Here is a 17277-nt window from a genome sequence, read left to right on the forward strand (position 1 = left end):
TTTTCAGAATGTAGGCAGAACAGACAGAAAACACCGAAAAGCCTGAAATTTGAACCCAGAACCTCAGAACTGTGAGGCAGACTTAAACCCTACAGCGAATGCATTTTTGCCTGAAAGGAGTAACCCTATAAAATAATCCAACCATCCATTTTGTAGTGTTTATCGTCATTGGGGTTGCTGGTGAGCGAGGCAGACATGCTAACCACTAACTCGCACACTGTGCTGCCGCACTTCATCTCAAGACAAACAAATAATGCGATGACGGCAGCATAGAGGTAGATGAAAGAAGTTTTGCTTGAAGTAAATGTGCGCTCGTTGCACTTCAGGGAAGTAAGCACAAACACGTCATCAGTCCGGGATTTAGACTCGTCCACACCGAGAGGAGGAGGAGCTTTGGACCTTTGATCTCTGATAACTAACAAGAATAATTCAATTGATTAAATGTCAAATTTGTCTTTTTAGAATGTATTATATAATAGAGTGCATGCATGTGTACATGTACTGTATGTATGTAGGTGTATATCTATATATATTTATAGCTTACAATTTCAACATCTAATTATCATATAATTTGAAAACATTCTAAAATCTACGTATTATTTTTGTATTAAGTAACTTTTTTTATTGGATGTATTTTTTAAAATATTTTGGTGGTTTTAGAATCAATATATAAGATCTTTTTAAAAAAATATTTATACATCAATGTCATTATATACATTTAAAAGATAAAGCATTTTTATAAATATGTATTTTTAGGATCAATTATGAATAATACAAATATAAGAAATATACATAAAATATAAGATAAAATATAAAATATATTTTTAACGTGTAATGAATATCCCAAAATAATTTATAAAATCATATAATGCAATATATGTATATATTATACGTTTAAAAAAATTTTTTTAATTAATGTAATAAGGCATATATTATACATGATGATTATTCTGTATTGTTATTTTTATTTTTTATTTTTTTATTTTTTACAAATATGACCTGTCATTTTTTTGGGGGGGGTGCGAAGTTATAAAAATAAAACAAAAGCGACAATTTCAAGATACATCTGAACCTGAAAACAAGAACAGAACAGTTGAATTCAAATGAAATAATTTGAAGTGTATTTCACCTCCAGGAACCACGTTGTCATTTTTGACCTATCCAATTTGTCTTATGCAGTCGTGAGCAGTACTGTGCACCGAGTTCCACAAAACAAGACTCCTCCACTTTTCCCGTGGACAGGATAAAACGATGCTATTATAGGATGAAGGGAGGAGGAAGAAAGGAGGTGTGTGGAGGAGGAAGGAGGAGCATAAACATTAATCGGCTGGCATTTCTCGTCACTCTCGCCTGGACTCGACTGGCTTGGAGGCGCAACAACAACAACAAAAATCCTTCAATGAAAAAGCATACACAGTCCGGGTAAGACTTTTTCTTCATCTTCATATCCATTTTACCATCTTTTTTTTTATGCCTGACAAATTCCTTTAATTAATTACTGGGCTCAACTTTCTTCCGCTTTCACTTCTCTGGTGAGACCTGAACGATCAATGCTTGCTGTTATAGTTAATAAAGTCGCACGCTTGATTATGTGTGAATTCGAAAGTGGATTCATCACAAACTTGAGGAATTTTGATGACTTCTTGGAATGTTGAGTCAACAACTACATACTTTGCATTTAACATAAAAAAGACATCTATTTAGGCTATATTTTATTGTACTATTACTATTTTGTCTGCAGATATTGCAGCTTTAACATACAGTATGTACTGTACAGTATATGGCAACGGTCATTTGTCAGTTATTTGATGATCTGTGTTCTTTTTTTTTTTTTTTATAAAAGAATTACTAGTAATAGACAGCAAAACACACATTTGTATTACTATTTTTTACATATGTATTACTAATATTACTAATTTAATAATTAACAATAAAAGGCCCAGCATTTTTAACTCATTTCATAGAGAGCTTACTAATATACCCATGTTTAATAGTAGAGGTGCAACGATTAATCGAACAACGAATCGTTTATAAAATTAATGGACAACTGCTTTGATTATCGATCAATCGTTGAGAGACATTGCTTAAATTAAAATTGTCCAAATCTTTGGAATTTTAGCCTCTCGACAATAAATATTCTCCGATCTTCTGTAGTCCTCCATGAAGGAGTCCGCCACTTATCTTTTGTGTTTAATCAAAATAATACATTTACATCTACTTTTACTTTGGACAACATGTAGTTTATAGTCAAGAAAGAGATCATATTTTTAGTATTAGTCATGCAAACTTACAAGTCCAACACACAAATTCGGTATATTGTAAAACGTTGGGTGTTTGTGGAAACTTCGTATTGTTGTTTTGTTTCAGGCATGGAGTGCATCAAAAACTGCTGCAAGAGGCTCGTTAAAAAGCGAGGGAAGGAGCCGGAGGAGACGCAAGGTAAACTCCGACACTGCAGTGATTGTGCACCTCGGGGGCAGAGGGCGACGCTGCCCAATAAGGCAGAAAAAAGGCCAGGGAGGGCTGGCGGCCACACATTGGATCCATGCATGTTTGAGAAGTTTTTTTTGCAAATTGAGTAAAATTGTTGTTTTTTTAATTTCTGGTTCCAAGCTAAAGTTAATAACTTTTATTTAGGGGATTCTCAGATGCTATTTTTTTAAGCAACTAAAAGGCTCATTTGAAAAAAAATCTAACTTTTATTGAAAAGGTTTTTCAAAGCGATTTTTGATGTAAAAAATACATTATGTTGAATAGGATTTGTTTATATTACTTTATTAATTAACATACTCAGAATGCTGCAAAAAAATAAACGTTACATATAATAGTAACAAATAATTATTATAAAATGAATAAAAATATATTTTTCTACTTAAAATATACAAGAAAAGCTCCTTTCACATTGGCATGTGGCATACACGAGTTCCAGACATGCACGCCGCTGTGGAGCATTCTACAAAATATCTCAAGTTATTTTGCCTGGTCACATCACACTTTTGCTGCTGCTGGTGGGGCACTTGCCCACTTGCCCGCAATACCAAACAACACAAATAAAAAAAAAATAAAAAAATGAAATCATGATCATTTGTCCCTCGAAGGCGTTGCGGTGCAGATGCCCATCGGCAGCGCAGCAGCCCCCAACAGATGGGGGGTTGGCGAAGACTACCTACTGTCCAGGATGCCCGCTAACGGCAAGGAGGTCCCATTTGTCCTGGCCACCTTGAAGGCATCGTATGTGCAGCTGGGAGCGGCCACGTACCCCGACCTCCAGTACGGGATGCCCGGTACGTACATTTGGGTGGCATTTCTCCTGCTTTTTTCTGTGATTTCTCGCCAACTAATGTCAAAAATGGGTCAAATTACCCCAAAGTTACAGCAGGAGTACCTATTGAGCCTTGGGGAAGGTCAGCTTTCCATTTAGCGCTACAGACAGGCTTAACAAGTCTATTGGAAACAGCTTCCATTGTGTTTAATTACGCACCATCACACACCGTGAAGGGCATTTAAAAGGGGAAGGGGGGGGGGGGGGGGCGTTGCAAAGGAGTGGGTTTGAGTGGAGGCCGGATTAGTTTATTTATTTATTTTTAATCCATTAAAAGGAAATTCCCAACACAGAAAGTTGGAACAGGGCTCAGCTGCCTCACATTGCAGAAAAAGGACAGGGAGTGACACTTTTTGTTCATGTACATTATTTCAACAACTCCACCCAGACTCTCTGAGAAAAAGCCTCAAGCTCGGCTTTGCTGTATGTGGTTTTGCATTTCCCCGCTTGCCCTTATGCAAATGAGCATTTAAAAAAACATTTTTTTTTAGAGCTGGTTTTGCTGCAGTGATGTAAGGCAACATAATCACTGGGGATGTTGTCACGATTCCTTTTTCCAAATCTACAATAGCAAAAAAAAAAAAAAAAAAAGAGTTCAGGTTCAAATAATTAATGGACAGTGCCTGAAGAGAACACAGAAAAAAAAGAGAAAGAGAAAAAAGAAAAAAAAACTTTATTGCCCTCATTCAAATGCTTTCAACATTTCCTTACCCAGATTCTTTTTCCTGTTCACACATTTGGATGTTACTTGTCGCTGGGCGGAATTCACTCAGCACAAGTCGTCGGGGACACACAGGAGATGAATCCCAAAAACAAACACACCACGAGGACAACCGTGGGCTTTTTTTTTTTTTTTTTTCTCACCATGGTGCAATCTTTGGAATGTGATGGGGCACTTCCCCACTTGCCCCTAATGCAAATTAGCAATTTATTTAAAAATAGCAACAGTGCCATCTGCGATATATTGCAGGGCACTTACCTGGTTGCCCCTAATGAAATTCAGTAATCTTAGTCTCCAAAACAGCACAACAAAAAGAGAATTACATCAGTAGCTTTAAATATATTTCGATTTATCGCCCCAGTGTCATCAGGATGTGGTGGGGCACTTCCCTCCTTGCCCCTAATGCAAATCAGGATTTAAAAAAAATACTTTTTAGGTGCAGTAAACACTACTACAATAGTATTTTTTGGTGTGTTTTATGTTTTTCACCAAAGTACTGCTATTATTATTACATACATTTTAAAAAGCAATTTTATTCCCCAAAACCTTCACAAGACAGGGTCAATGAGATGCTAAGGTCCAACAAAGCCCTCATGGGTCTGACTTTGATTAAAATGTGCTCAGAAGTCATTGAGGTGTGACTCATCGGTGCAAGCAGGATGTCCTGTTTGGACAAGAATTGGACGTTTACCTTCTCTCCGTGTGGTCGCCGGGTCGACACGCTGACCTCCTTCGCTACTCTTTTGTGTTACAAGGTCCGGCCCGCTGCACGTACGCTCAGAGGAAGGCCGAGCTCCTGACCCCCACCGCTCCGTTAGTGTACAGCTGCGAGTCCAACCTGCGCGCCGTCGCTATAGCCGAGGGTCCTGAGAGGGCCTCGTCGGGCCAGAACCCCCGAGACATTGGGAGCAACAAAAACTCCTCAGGTTTGAAGACCCGCTAAAACTACTAACTACTAATAGTGTGATTCGTTTGTGGGGCACAAATATTTCTGCTCCTCGGGTCCATTTCCAATTTTAGTCACTGTCTGTCAGATGTAGTGGGGCACTTCCCAGCTTGCCCCAGATGCAAGTTAGCTATTTTTTTTCCAAAGCTATGAAGCACTTTACAGCATACGTATATATAACGTTTGCAATATCACTTGTTGCTCGGCAGAATTCATGAGGTGCGAGGATTCCCAACTGGTCATGCGAAGATAACATTTCATTTGGTGGGGCACTTTCCCACTTGCCCCTAATGTGAATGAGCTTTTTATTTTGCCACTGTGTTTGTTTTCGCCATGGAATATTTGCTTTTTTGTCTGGCTGCAGGTGTTGATGAGCGATTAAGTCAGTCCACGTTCGAGCTCGACAGCTCTCACGATCGTCACAAGCAGGTCAGACTCCTAATGTTTGGTCTTTTCCTGTCAAAGGAATACACGCATATCATCACATGACGCGTATTTACATACATACTTTGTCCCCTGCAGAGCTTCAATTCCATATCCAGTTTCCTCAGCACTCCGCCCTCCATCACTGACTCAATTAAAAGCAGCACAGGTACAAATGAACATATACTTTTTGTTTTATCGTTGTTGTTGTGGAGTCACACGTTTACTAGTGTTGTTAATCCTTAATTTTGGTGAATGACTGTGAGTCAATTTTTGCTCTTTTTGTTGATCTTCAGTGATGTCTATCTTTAGTTTTCAGGTGACTTTTTGTACTTTTTGTTGAGCCATTGTGTAGTCGTGTCTTCATTGTTGTTGAGTCACCTTTTGACGTTTTGTTGATATTTCTTTCATTGACTCATTTTTTAATACTTTTGATGTTTTGTATATTTAAGTCTTTTTTTTTTTTACTTTTTGTTGATCTTTAGTGTTCTGAAGCCACTTTTTGTGATCTTTAGTTCTGTATTTGTATGGCTTATGTTTTTGTTCATCTGTAGTGTTGTCAAGCCACTTTGCGTCATTTTTGTTGTTCTTTAGTCATTGAGGATTTTTTTTTCTGTTTAGTGTCATTGAGACTAGTTTTGTTGTCAAGTCACCTTTTTTGACTCTTTTTTGTTGATTTGGAGTTTTGTCGAGTTACTCTGCTAATTCTTTAGTGTTGTTTATGTTTTGCTTTTTTCTCTCTCTCTCATTGGGTCACTTTTTATTGATCACATTTGTTTTATGTTCATGTTTTGTGATCTTTAGTGTGACTTTGTTGTTGAGTCACTTTTTGGTGCTCTTTAGTGTTGAGTAATTTTTTTTGTATTATTTTCTGTCATTGAGTCACTTTAGTACTTTGTGTTGATCCTTAGCATTGTTTTTGTGTGCACTTTTTTGTGTCATTGAGTGACTTGTTGAAAAACCTTTTCATGATCATTAGTGTTGTCAAGGGACTTTTTTTTCGTTATCTCGTAGTGTCATTGAGTCATTTTTTTCTTGTATTTATTGATTCTGTTCTTGACAATGTCCTGGGTTGCTAGGCAAAATAGATGGGGCGGAAGTATTTCTGCCCCTGAGACACACACACATGTAGGTGACGTTGCGTTCTGTTGCGTTGCAGAGTCTTTCTCACTGTTGGGTGACGACCTAGGGAGGTTGTGTGTCCGACTGAGTTACCAGGAGGAGATGGAGCAGGTGTGGATCACCCTGGACCAGGTAAGGTTTCGTTGTTTGGGTCCTCACCGGGACAATGACGTCCTTTGTGCGCCCAGTCAATGAATCCTCTGTGTGACCACAGGAAGTGTGCGTCAACGCACACAATGATGCTTTAACGGCAAGCTCATTGGCTCTAAGGACAAGGCGCTGCTTTCGTATGTGAAATCTGTAAAAAGAAATCTAAACTAGGTTGGATTGTGCCTGAACCCCTTTAACATCTAAAATTTCTCTCTCTCTACGCTGTTTCCTCTGCAAATTGCGGCAAAGAGCCCTGTTGCCGAGCAGATAAATGCTTCAATGACTCCAATAAAAAGCTATTTGAGTTTTATATGGCAAGACTCGTTAAACCCACATTAATATTCCAATCCCAACACCATCTACTGTAGCGGGTGGGGCACTGCCCCTAATGTGAAAATAGCTCAATAAGTGTAGGCAGTTTTCGTGTGTTTTTTCCTCATCAGTGTTCACAACTCAACCTGCCAGTGAACGAAGCACAAAAGCCAAAGATCCGAATCAAAGGTGTCATCACACTTCCCAAACCGGTCCACTTCAAGACCTCCACCAAGGAATACTCTCAGGTGCGAAAAACATTTTTGACATTTCAAAGGCATTTTTAAAAAGGGTTTTCCTAGATTTTAATGCTGATGTTATGACCTGTCCACATAAGAGGATTCCCATTTTCCTCAATTCACTGTTGTTGTTCTTAATAATTCCGATAAATCTTATTCAATTACTTTCATTATTGCGCCTTCTCCATTAACAAGTTTCTTTAGGCTTCTGATTGTTTTTTTTCAAATACTTCCAAGAGTTTAGATGAAAGTTATGCTCTGTCCCCATTAAATGATTGCCATTTTCTTGGATTTGCCATTTTTGCCTTTTCCAGTAATGCCTTCCTTCAAGGTTTTGATTGGCTAAAATGGTCTTACAGTTGCACTTTATAGTTAAACTTCAAAGCTTGCGAAAATCTTTTTACGTAGACAGAGATTGCTGCTGCTGTGACAATTTATTTACGACCCTGTTGTACTTGTTTGTGTAATTCCAGCATGTGTGCGTCAACGTAGCTTTCGGCTCAAGATGTTTGCTAAGCTAACCCTTGGTGTGCACTCAGCTGTTACCGCTATTGTTACACCACGTCCTGACCTTTTTCAGTCAACTTTGCGTTTTGTCGTCACACAGCATGTATCCTTCATGGAGACCTTTGTGTTCACGCTGAGCCTCCAGACCCTATGCCACAGCGCTCTGCTGCTGAAGCTGCAGACGCGCGGGGCCAAGAAGCGCACGGCGGCCGAGTGCGTCATGTCGCTGCGGCGGCTCGGCCCGCAAGAGACGGAGTGGTGGCTGAGCCTCGGCGCCCCGGGCATGTCCTCCGTGAGTGCCGACAGGGCAAAAATGGAAACGAGCGTGGGAGAAATCACACTTGTGCGAGGTCAAATCAAGTTTAATCCAGATCGCGCTTTTGCTGAAATGGAAGCGCAACATGGCAAACCCCATGAAACTTGACCAAATATTGCGATTTTACATGAGCAGATTCTATTTTCAGTTAGTTAGTCGGTTGGTCGGTCAATCGATTGGTCAGTCAGCACATGTTTTTCATGTCTAATGCAGGGTCAAATCAAATTGAATCCAGATGACACTTTCACCGCAATATGGAAAATCACGTTGAACACTGCCACATATTCCAATTTCATTGGAGATGTATTTATTTGTTTATTAATTTAATTTTGAAGTCAAACGCTAAGTTTGTTTGTTAGTGGGGTGTCACGCCACATGCTGCTTCACCAAAGATTATATTATCTGATTACATGTAGCAGTCTGCTGGTAACATTTTTAAATGAAATTTAGTACGTGTTTTGAACGGAACAAACGACTGGACCCAAGATGCACGACTCCAATTCTAATGGACAGGTTTAATAAAACGGGCAGAGGTCAGTACACAGGCAGGCAATCCGCAGAGGCAACGGTATCCAAAAAAAGTGAGGCAAAAAGGCAAGGTCAATAATCAGAACAGGGTGTAGTCTTATTATGAGTCGGTGATGTGGAAACAAGGAATGCTGGAATGTGACAACAAGGCACATCAAACTGGCGACCAGAAAGAATGAGACACGAGGTTAAATGCAAGGGGTAATTAGGGTAAACGAGGCACAGGTGGTGAAGATGCTCTCAGGAGCAGGTGTGTACGAGACAAGGGGGAAGACAACAACCAGAACACACACCCATGACAGTATTCCCCCCCCCACCTTAACGGCCGGCCCCACACGGCCCCGGAGCCCCAGCATGCGCAACGTGGAAGTCCCGAATGAGTGAGTCATCAACGATAAACCCAGACGGCACCCATGAACGTTCCTCAGGCCCGTAGCCCTCACAGTCCACCAGATATTGAAACCCCCTCCCTCGTGGAGGTGTGGTTCCAGGCAACAAGTCAACTGCATAGTCGTAAGGTCTGTGGGGTGGAAGGGATTTGGCTTTGGACTTGGACAAAAACTTCTTTAATGTCATGGTAACAGGTGGTCACTTGAGAAAAGTTAGGATCAGAGTCAATAAATACAGATGTATGAATCTCTTGATCTGGAGAGCATAGTGTTACTTTTGGAAGAACCTGGTTAGGGTCTTCCTTAATGATATTTAGACTCACCGCTCCCGTGCCCTTGTTACCGGCACCGGCAACTTTGACGTGACACTTGCTCACAGAATGACGCAACTGCCCGCAGTAGAAGCAGCGCCCTTCCTTCAGCCGGCATTGACGTTCCTCAGGGGAGAGACGGAACCTGCCCAGTTGCACGGGTTCATCCGTGGTGACGCCAGCCAGTGGATTGAGACTGGCAACAGGGGATCTGCCTTGGTTTGGCTGGTCACCGAGGCTCGTCCTCCAAGTGCGCAGTGATGCATCCCTCCGCCGATCTCCGTCCAGCTCGCGATCCAAAAGCCTTTTGTCGATCTTTACAGCGAGAGCGAGGAGAGTGTCAAAGTCGGTGGGCACGTCTAGTGGGACCAAATGATCCTTGACGGCGGGGGACAGTCCTTGAAAAAAAATGCATTGAGTAGTGCCCTGTTATTCCCCTGACTCTCAGCTGCTAGAATGCGAAACTCAATCGCGTAATCTGAAACCCTGCGCTTGCCTTGTTGTAAGGTGACAAGGGAGCGAGCTGCCTCATGATCTGGTGTGGAATACTGAAAATCATGCTCCATAGTCTTTCCAAAAGAAGCCCGAGAATGACACGCGGCAGAATTGCGGCTCCATTCAGCAGTAGCCAACAGGAAGAATGAGACACGAGGTTAAATGCATGGGGTAATTAGGGCAAACGAGGCACAGGTGGCGAAGACGCGCTCAGGAGCAGGTGTGTACGAGACCGGGGGAAGACAACAACCAGAACACACACCCATGACAGTATGTGTATGCAGTTTCATGGTCCTTGTAAATTGAAAAATGTACTGTATATGCAGGCTCTGGGTAAGATCCAGTTGAATCCAGAATTTATCCGGATTACATTCAACTCAAATTGAATCCAGAGCTGATCTGAATTGTGAACATGATAGTCTACATTTCTACATAGCGTTATTGCCAACATCGCAGCCTATCATAGTATGTCACGCGGTACGGACAGATTACGGGCTACTGTTTGCACAGTGTGTGTCACCTAATCAGCGCTCATGATGGGCCTCCCTCGTAAACCAGTTTTATTCTGGGCTGTGGCGAAATGTGGTTCGACTCGCTGTGCAGCTGTTGAGCCCAAACACTCCTTCCCGTTTCCTTACGTGTGAGAGGGAACATTCCGGATTTACTGGTTGTTAAACTGTGCGTGAGGCCTGACGCTGCTATCGTGTATTTCGAAGAGGAAATGTGTTGTTATTTCAACTTCAAAGCACATCAAGAGTACACAAAAGTAGTTTTTTTTGTCCTGATAAATGGGGCAATTTGTGGCGAGCGGGGGTAAAATATGCGCTGCTTGTACACCCGGTGAATCATCATTATATACTCTGAGGAACAGTGTTTTTCTTTTTCCCTCCCCTCAATCTGTCCCCCAACACACACAAAGCCTCCATTTTGTTGCAATCACTGCAGTCTTGAACGAGCACAAAATGCAAGGACTGCTTCCATCTGCTTCTCACAAAACAACCGAGAAACATCAAAACAAGAGCAGGAGACCTCTGTTAAAGCTTCAAAGGGGAGTGAGTCACAACTGAGCGAAATTGAGGTTCGGACTGCGGAAAAATACATACGTGCCACAAATGGGAGCGTGATATAGTCATGTCAATACGTTGAATGGAATTTTCCCATGCCCTTTTTACATTATGGTCAGTCATCGGGTTCAGATTTTATTTTATGGGAACCTTTCAGTCCACTCAGGATGAAGTAATTACATTGTAATTAATAGCAATAATAACCTACTTGGCAGGGGTAATTAAAAAAAAAATCATTAAAAAATTTAGCTTGCAAGTCAAAGTTGCTGCAACTGTTTCGCAGGCGGGAGGATGCGAGCTCCATTTGGCGACCTGCTTCCAGCCCGTCTGCAGACGCCTGCAAGTCCGAGTCCTCGCCGCCCAAAACCTGCCGGCCTGCTCCTCGCCCCTCCCGCCAGGTAATCCGCAACGCATCATTTTCACATCCACCCAAAATTAAACAATATTCTCGCGACGTCTTTCTCACACAGGGTACACGGTGACTGTGGAAATACACGGAGCCGACCGGCCGCCGACCAAGATGAAGACGCGAGTGCTCAAGGCCCACAGGGGGCAGTGTCAGTGGGACGCCACGTTTTTCTTGGACTTGGACGACCTGGACCCGGCCGCGTGCACGCTCTCAATCAAAGTCTTCAGCTGCAGCTCGGTCAAGAGGAAGCAGTGTGTCGGACAGGTGCAGTAGTTCTCAAACTTTTTACTCCAAGTACCACCTTGGAAAAGTACTTGGCTCTCCGTCCGTGTACTCGTTCACTGCCATTGACGGATTTAGAAGTCAAATATCCATGTTAACTGGGAGGGCTGGCAGTCAATGAGTTTTAAATAAAATACAGGAACAAAGTAGGCCCGTGTTTATCAAAAATTTGCTTTTTTTAATTCCTAAAAAGTACTTTTTTAAAATTGTAAGCCACTGCGATATAAACACCGCTCTTGAATATAGGAAAATAAATAAATAAATAATGACTGATTCAATTCAAATGTGTTGCACATAAAAAGTTAATACAATTTTGATAGATGTTTCAAAAAAATCTTAAAAATTAAATGCTAATGTATTCTATTTAAAGGTTAATTGCAACAAAACTTGTTTTTTTACTGCAATGGACTGTACACAAGAATGGACTGTACATGAAAACTAAAGAAATGTATAAGTATCACAAGTGGTACTCGAGCTCCCTCTAGTGGTATGGTAAAAAGAAATCACTGAATTAAATACAAATAAAGTTTTCAAGATTTCAAACTTGAAATATAATGAAATGTCAGAATGAAGTTTGTAACTATGTATACAGCATATTTATAGCTATAACTTTCTTTTAATCCACTAGAGTACATTTTTTACTTTTGATGTACATTACATCCCCCCCCCCTTTCAAGTGCAGTAAATTTTTAAGACCAGTTTATTTGTATACATACAATACATTCACATTTCGGCTTTATTTTTTTTAAACAACTATCCAATGTTTATAAATTTTCATGTGTGTCCTCTTTGTATTTTCCCATATTTAAGAGCAGTGCTAATATTTTAGTGGCTACAATAATAAATATACTTTTTAATAATAAAACCGCTCTTTTTTTTTAACAATTAGGCCCACTACGTTACTGTATGTTAATGTTGCCATGATGGTTGTACACAGAGAGCTACTGTTTTGTATTTTTTGAGGTAGTACTTGGTGTAAAAAGTTTGAGAACCACTGCTCAAATCCACTTGCGCTATTGGTCAGTCTAATACGCTTACGTGTTCAAGTTGCTGGTCGGTCTAATCCGCTTACTACCAGGTTTGAGTCACTGGTCTGTAGTAGTAGTAGTAGTTGATCAGTCGAATAGCCTTAATAACATGTTTGAGTTTTTGGTTGGTCTCATCCACTTACATGTTGAAGTTATTGGTCGGTCTAATACATTTATCAACAGTTTTGAGTTATTGGTCACTTTGATACACTTCCGGGCGTGTTGTAGTTATTGATCAGTCTAATACACGTAGTGAGCGGTTGGAGTTGCTGATGGGTTTTTTTTTTTTTTTTTTTCTGGACGATCCCGCAGGTCCAGCTGGGATTGGACGCACCCACGCAGGAAGCCGCCGAGCAGTGGAAAGAAACCGTGGAATATCCCGAGAAAGTGGTGGCGGCGTGGCATACTGTGACATAAAGTCACCTTTTGTTGCACACGTGGAATGGGATCGGTTGGTCTAATTCACTTATTAACGTTTTGGAGTTATTGGTCATTCTAATGACTGACTGGTTCAAGGCCTTGGTCTGCCTACTGCACTTGAGTTATTGGTCACGAACAGGCTCATGTTATCGGTCGGTCTAATTCACTTATTAGAAGTTTGGTGTTATTGGTCATTCTAATGACTTACTGACTGCCTCGAGGCATTGGTCGTCCTGCTACACTTGAGTTATTGGTCAGTCTAATACTTACTAACAGGTTCATGTTATCGGTCGTTGTAATAACTTACTAATCGGCTGAATCTATTGGTGAGTTTAATACTAACAGTTTGAGTTATTGGTCGTTCTAATAGACTTATGAAGTAGATTTTGAAACATTTCATTCCCTTGTCACTTAAATATTGTGTGTACTATTTTTTGGTTGTAACTTATTGAAGATCGTGTTCATTTGTTTTTGTGTAACATGCAAACCTTTGCACTTTTTAACATTTTTTTTTTTGTATTTAATATTTGTATTAGTTTTGCGCAATTAAGCATAGGCGTCATTGTGTATGTTTGAGCCGGACAAGAGGTTACGGACACGCCGTCGGCGGGACTTTGACGGGAAGCGTTAGTCACGCGTCGGCGGCCATAAAGGGACCAGGACACGTCTTTGTCGTAAAAGAGGTCAACAACGGCAAATCAAAGCGCCAATTTCAGCTTCATTTGAGATTTTGGGAAATGGGCACCAATCATTGCACAAGAATGGCGACGGTGCAGATGGCCAAACGAGAGTGACGCAGCACAAAATGGCGGAGCGCTCTTTTGCAAGCGTGACACCGGGACAGCCACCAGAGAGCCTCGCACTCGTCTACACCGGATAATTGCTTCCATTTATGTTTACTTTTGTCTCAAAAGTGTAACGTGAGACAATAAAGAACTGATTCACTTTTGTTATTAAATCATGATCTTTGATCCCTTTTTTTATTTCAACATGGCACTGATGTCATTTTTTAAATTATTAGTATTATAACATGTTATTGTTTTATTATTATTGCAAGATATGACACTATCTAATCAATATATGTTTTCAAGATATCACGGTAATATATTATTATTATGTGTATTAATATAAAAATTGTAAGACATCACTATTTTATTTCCAGTTATGAGATTAGCTTTACTATGTACGTATGTATTAATAATAATAATCATCATTATCATAGTCATAATCATAATTGATTCATTTTGCGACACACATTATTATTATTCATTCATCCATTTTTTTCTGTACCGCCTCTCTACTATTATTATTATTATTATTTATTAATTCATTTTCATTTCAAGATACTGACTGAATATTTGGCATGTATTAGTAGTAGTAACAGTAAGAGTAGGGGTGGCAGAAGAATATTGAAATTTCCAGATATCACACTATTTTTAGTTATTTTTGTGTGTGATTATATCTTCCAATTATTTTTTATTATTTTGTTGAACGTTGTTATTTTCATTTATTTATTCTTTTTTGGGGGTGAGGCATAAAAATAAAAGTCACCCTCAGCCCCGTGTGGTCTTTAGCGGAATGTTCAGGATGGACAAGACAAACCCACTCAGTGCGTGGGCGTGTCACGTGACATTCAATCTGTTATTGTTTTTTTAAATCAGTATGACATGATATCATAACTAGTACCTGACCCACTAATTGGCTGTCCGATTTAATCGGCCGATATTATCCCTTTTCAAATTGTCAAACACATTGTCAGATTCATTGAAGATTTTTGTCGATTTATTTTATTTTTTAAAATAAATTAAGACATTCCAACATAAACTGACGATCAAAACATTCAGTGTAACATAAAATATATTTTTTGAAATGTGCAAAAATCTGCTGATTTTTCGCTCTGTTGTAACGTTAAACACATGATTGTTTATTGTAAAAAAAAAATTGTAAAAAAAATTAAATGTCTTTATTGTTGTAAGCGTTAGGGGAACAGAAAATAAAGTATGCTATTCATTATATATAAATTTTAAATGAATCAGCCGATTAATCGCTTATTCGGTTACTCGATATAAACCAAATATCGCTACTGTCTGACAATATTTGGTTCGTGACAACATATATATATATATATATATATATATATGCACATACACACACATTGTAAGTGAGGAGAGGGTCATTCAGTTGGGTTTGTGCACTGAGCAAAGGATGACAGTGATGGAGGGAGAGAATGAGCTGAGTGTCAGCTCATCCATCACAGGTGTTAGTGTCATTATTCAATTACCAGCCATCCTTAACACTCTTCATCACACACAAAGTGTGTGTGTGCGTTGAGGGGATTAGCCTTGCTTGCTTCCAAGTTTTTCGAGTAGACACCGTGATGACACCGTTTTGTGACGAGTGTTGCTCCTAAGAAGCTAAAGTTGTTATTTCACTTCAAGCGATCACCCAATCGAGATTTTGTTGCATTATGACGGGTGCTTGCAGGGTTTCATTACCAAGCCTCTGAAATGCACTATATATATATATATATATATATATATAGAGAGAGAGAGAGAGAGAGAGAGAGAGAGAATAATTCTTATAAGAAGCTCATGCTGTTAGCTAACATTAATCTGCAGCTCTGCTTACCTTTAGGCTATGACATGATCGCGCTTCAGCCAAAGTGGTTCTTTAGCTTCGGAAACCAAGTTGTTGGTGAAGAAATCCCATATTCTTTGGGAGTGTTTAATTTCACAGTTGATGGGTGGGCACGCTTTCCAGAGGCCAGACTATTTGTAGACAAACATTAAAAAGTCAACTTTCTATAATATGTTCCCTTTAAAAGGTATGTTTAAAGGGTTTGGTCCATGTAATGTCAAGCAAGGTCTTCTTGAAGGCACAAAGGTTGAGATTTTGTTGATGCAGTTCAAATAGCAACCACTAGATGGTAATGTCTCTTCAGCAGTGTGCCGCTCACCTCGGGAATTTCTTTTTTTAAACAAGGAGAATCGGTTTCCGTTGGCGACAAAACATGTTTGGGGGGAAAAAAAATAAGAATACATTTATCCAATTTGACATCATAATTAAGCTTTTAAAAATACATATATCTGAAGAAATATTTTGACGAGGCAAAAAAAAAAAAAATCATTGCTCAGTTGAATTTGACATTTGTACTGTGAAACAATGTTTACAATTAAATTGTAAAAACAATCTTTGTTGTTCATGATGAAAGTAATATCAAAATGGAAAACACCTCCCCAAAAACCCGATATCATTGTGACTTAAAAAATCTTAATATTTTTATTTAGAACAAATAAATATACGATGAAATCACATATATGATGATAATAATAAAGAATTTATTAGTTTATTTATACAGTAAATAAATGAAATCCCATATACTGTGCATATATATATATATATATATATATATATATATATATGTACACACACACACACGTTTTTATTCTAAATTTCACATTTACATTAGGATTAAATTGCAGACCTTTGCACACTGCCTGGGGGGACGTAAATGTTTGATCCCTGACGGAGTTCTCCAAGTCATATTAATATTGCATCCCTCGATCTTGCGCTTGTCAGACTTCACCTTCCCTGACGCTTCTCTTAATTCAGTCCGTCTTTTTTTTATCCCAGCGTGTCCTCTTCTCCTTCTCCTCTGTGAGGTTGTTAGAACATGCACTCATTAATAACCTACACTCTCACAGTCTTTGCAGGTGATGCGTGACTCCCTTTGCCTGTGTGGGTAGGCATGGGGGTGGGGTGCATAAAGGGTGTGTGTGTGTGTGTGTGTGTGTGTGTGAGATAGTCAAAGGCAGAGCTTCTCAACAAGGTCAAACGCAAGGACGTGTCAGCTAAACCACTTCACTCGTTTTGACATTTTGTATTTTCAATTCTATTTTTATTAGTTTTCAGAGCGGGTTTGCCCGTTTGTAATATATTATGTATGTATTGCGGGCCCAAACGATTCATTGGCTGATTTGAGCCCTTTAAAAAAATAATCATAGTAAGTCAGAGTTTTGCCGATGAAACATCGATAAATTCTTAATTTCTCATGAAACAGTAAACGCTGTCAAGTGTCCCGCAGAATGATGTCGTTGCACCGTTTGTCCACGAGAGGGAGCCGTGACTCTGGTTTTCCTGAAACGATGACGCGGTTGTCCCACTTCTCGCATAACCGTGCGTGAACACCGTCAGCATTTACAACAACGGTAGATTGCCATGTTACGTTCGTGTTGCCGAAGCTCCCTGGGCATGATAATATTGCTTTTACAGCAAAATCTTTGCATCCTCTAC

The 17277-nt window shown here is 39.8% G+C and overlaps 1 protein-coding gene across 1 annotated transcript; it reads left to right on the plus strand.

The window, feature by feature from the left end:
* The first annotated feature begins 1343 nt into the window (after positions 1 to 1343).
* LOC133413162 (tandem C2 domains nuclear protein) lies at positions 1344 to 13973 on the plus strand. Its single transcript, XM_061697176.1, has 12 exons — positions 1344 to 1422; positions 2368 to 2439; positions 3099 to 3284; positions 4799 to 4969; positions 5354 to 5418; positions 5512 to 5581; positions 6572 to 6666; positions 7128 to 7244; positions 7843 to 8034; positions 11129 to 11243; positions 11316 to 11518; positions 12877 to 13973. Exons 2-12 carry the CDS (start codon positions 2370 to 2372, stop codon positions 12979 to 12981), a joined length of 1389 nt encoding a protein of 462 aa, XP_061553160.1. The 5' UTR covers positions 1344 to 1422; positions 2368 to 2369; the 3' UTR covers positions 12982 to 13973.
* The last annotated feature ends 3304 nt before the right edge of the window (positions 13974 to 17277 follow it).

This window comes from Phycodurus eques, chromosome 14 (genome assembly GCF_024500275.1).
Source record: "Phycodurus eques isolate BA_2022a chromosome 14, UOR_Pequ_1.1, whole genome shotgun sequence".
NCBI classification, from domain to species: Eukaryota; Metazoa; Chordata; class Actinopteri; order Syngnathiformes; family Syngnathidae; genus Phycodurus; species Phycodurus eques.

Excerpts from the sequence above, each read along its gene's own strand:
- LOC133413162 (XM_061697176.1), top strand. The coding sequence starts at position 2,370 with ATGGAGTGCATCAAAAACTGCTGCAAGAGGCTCGTTAAAAAGCGAGGG. Across the intron at positions 4,970-5,353 it reads GAGCAACAAAAACTCCTCAG|GTGTTGATGAGCGATTAAGT; the intron begins GTTTGAAGACCC and ends GTCTGGCTGCAG. Across the intron at positions 11,244-11,315 it reads CTCCTCGCCCCTCCCGCCAG|GGTACACGGTGACTGTGGAA; the intron begins GTAATCCGCAAC and ends TTTCTCACACAG.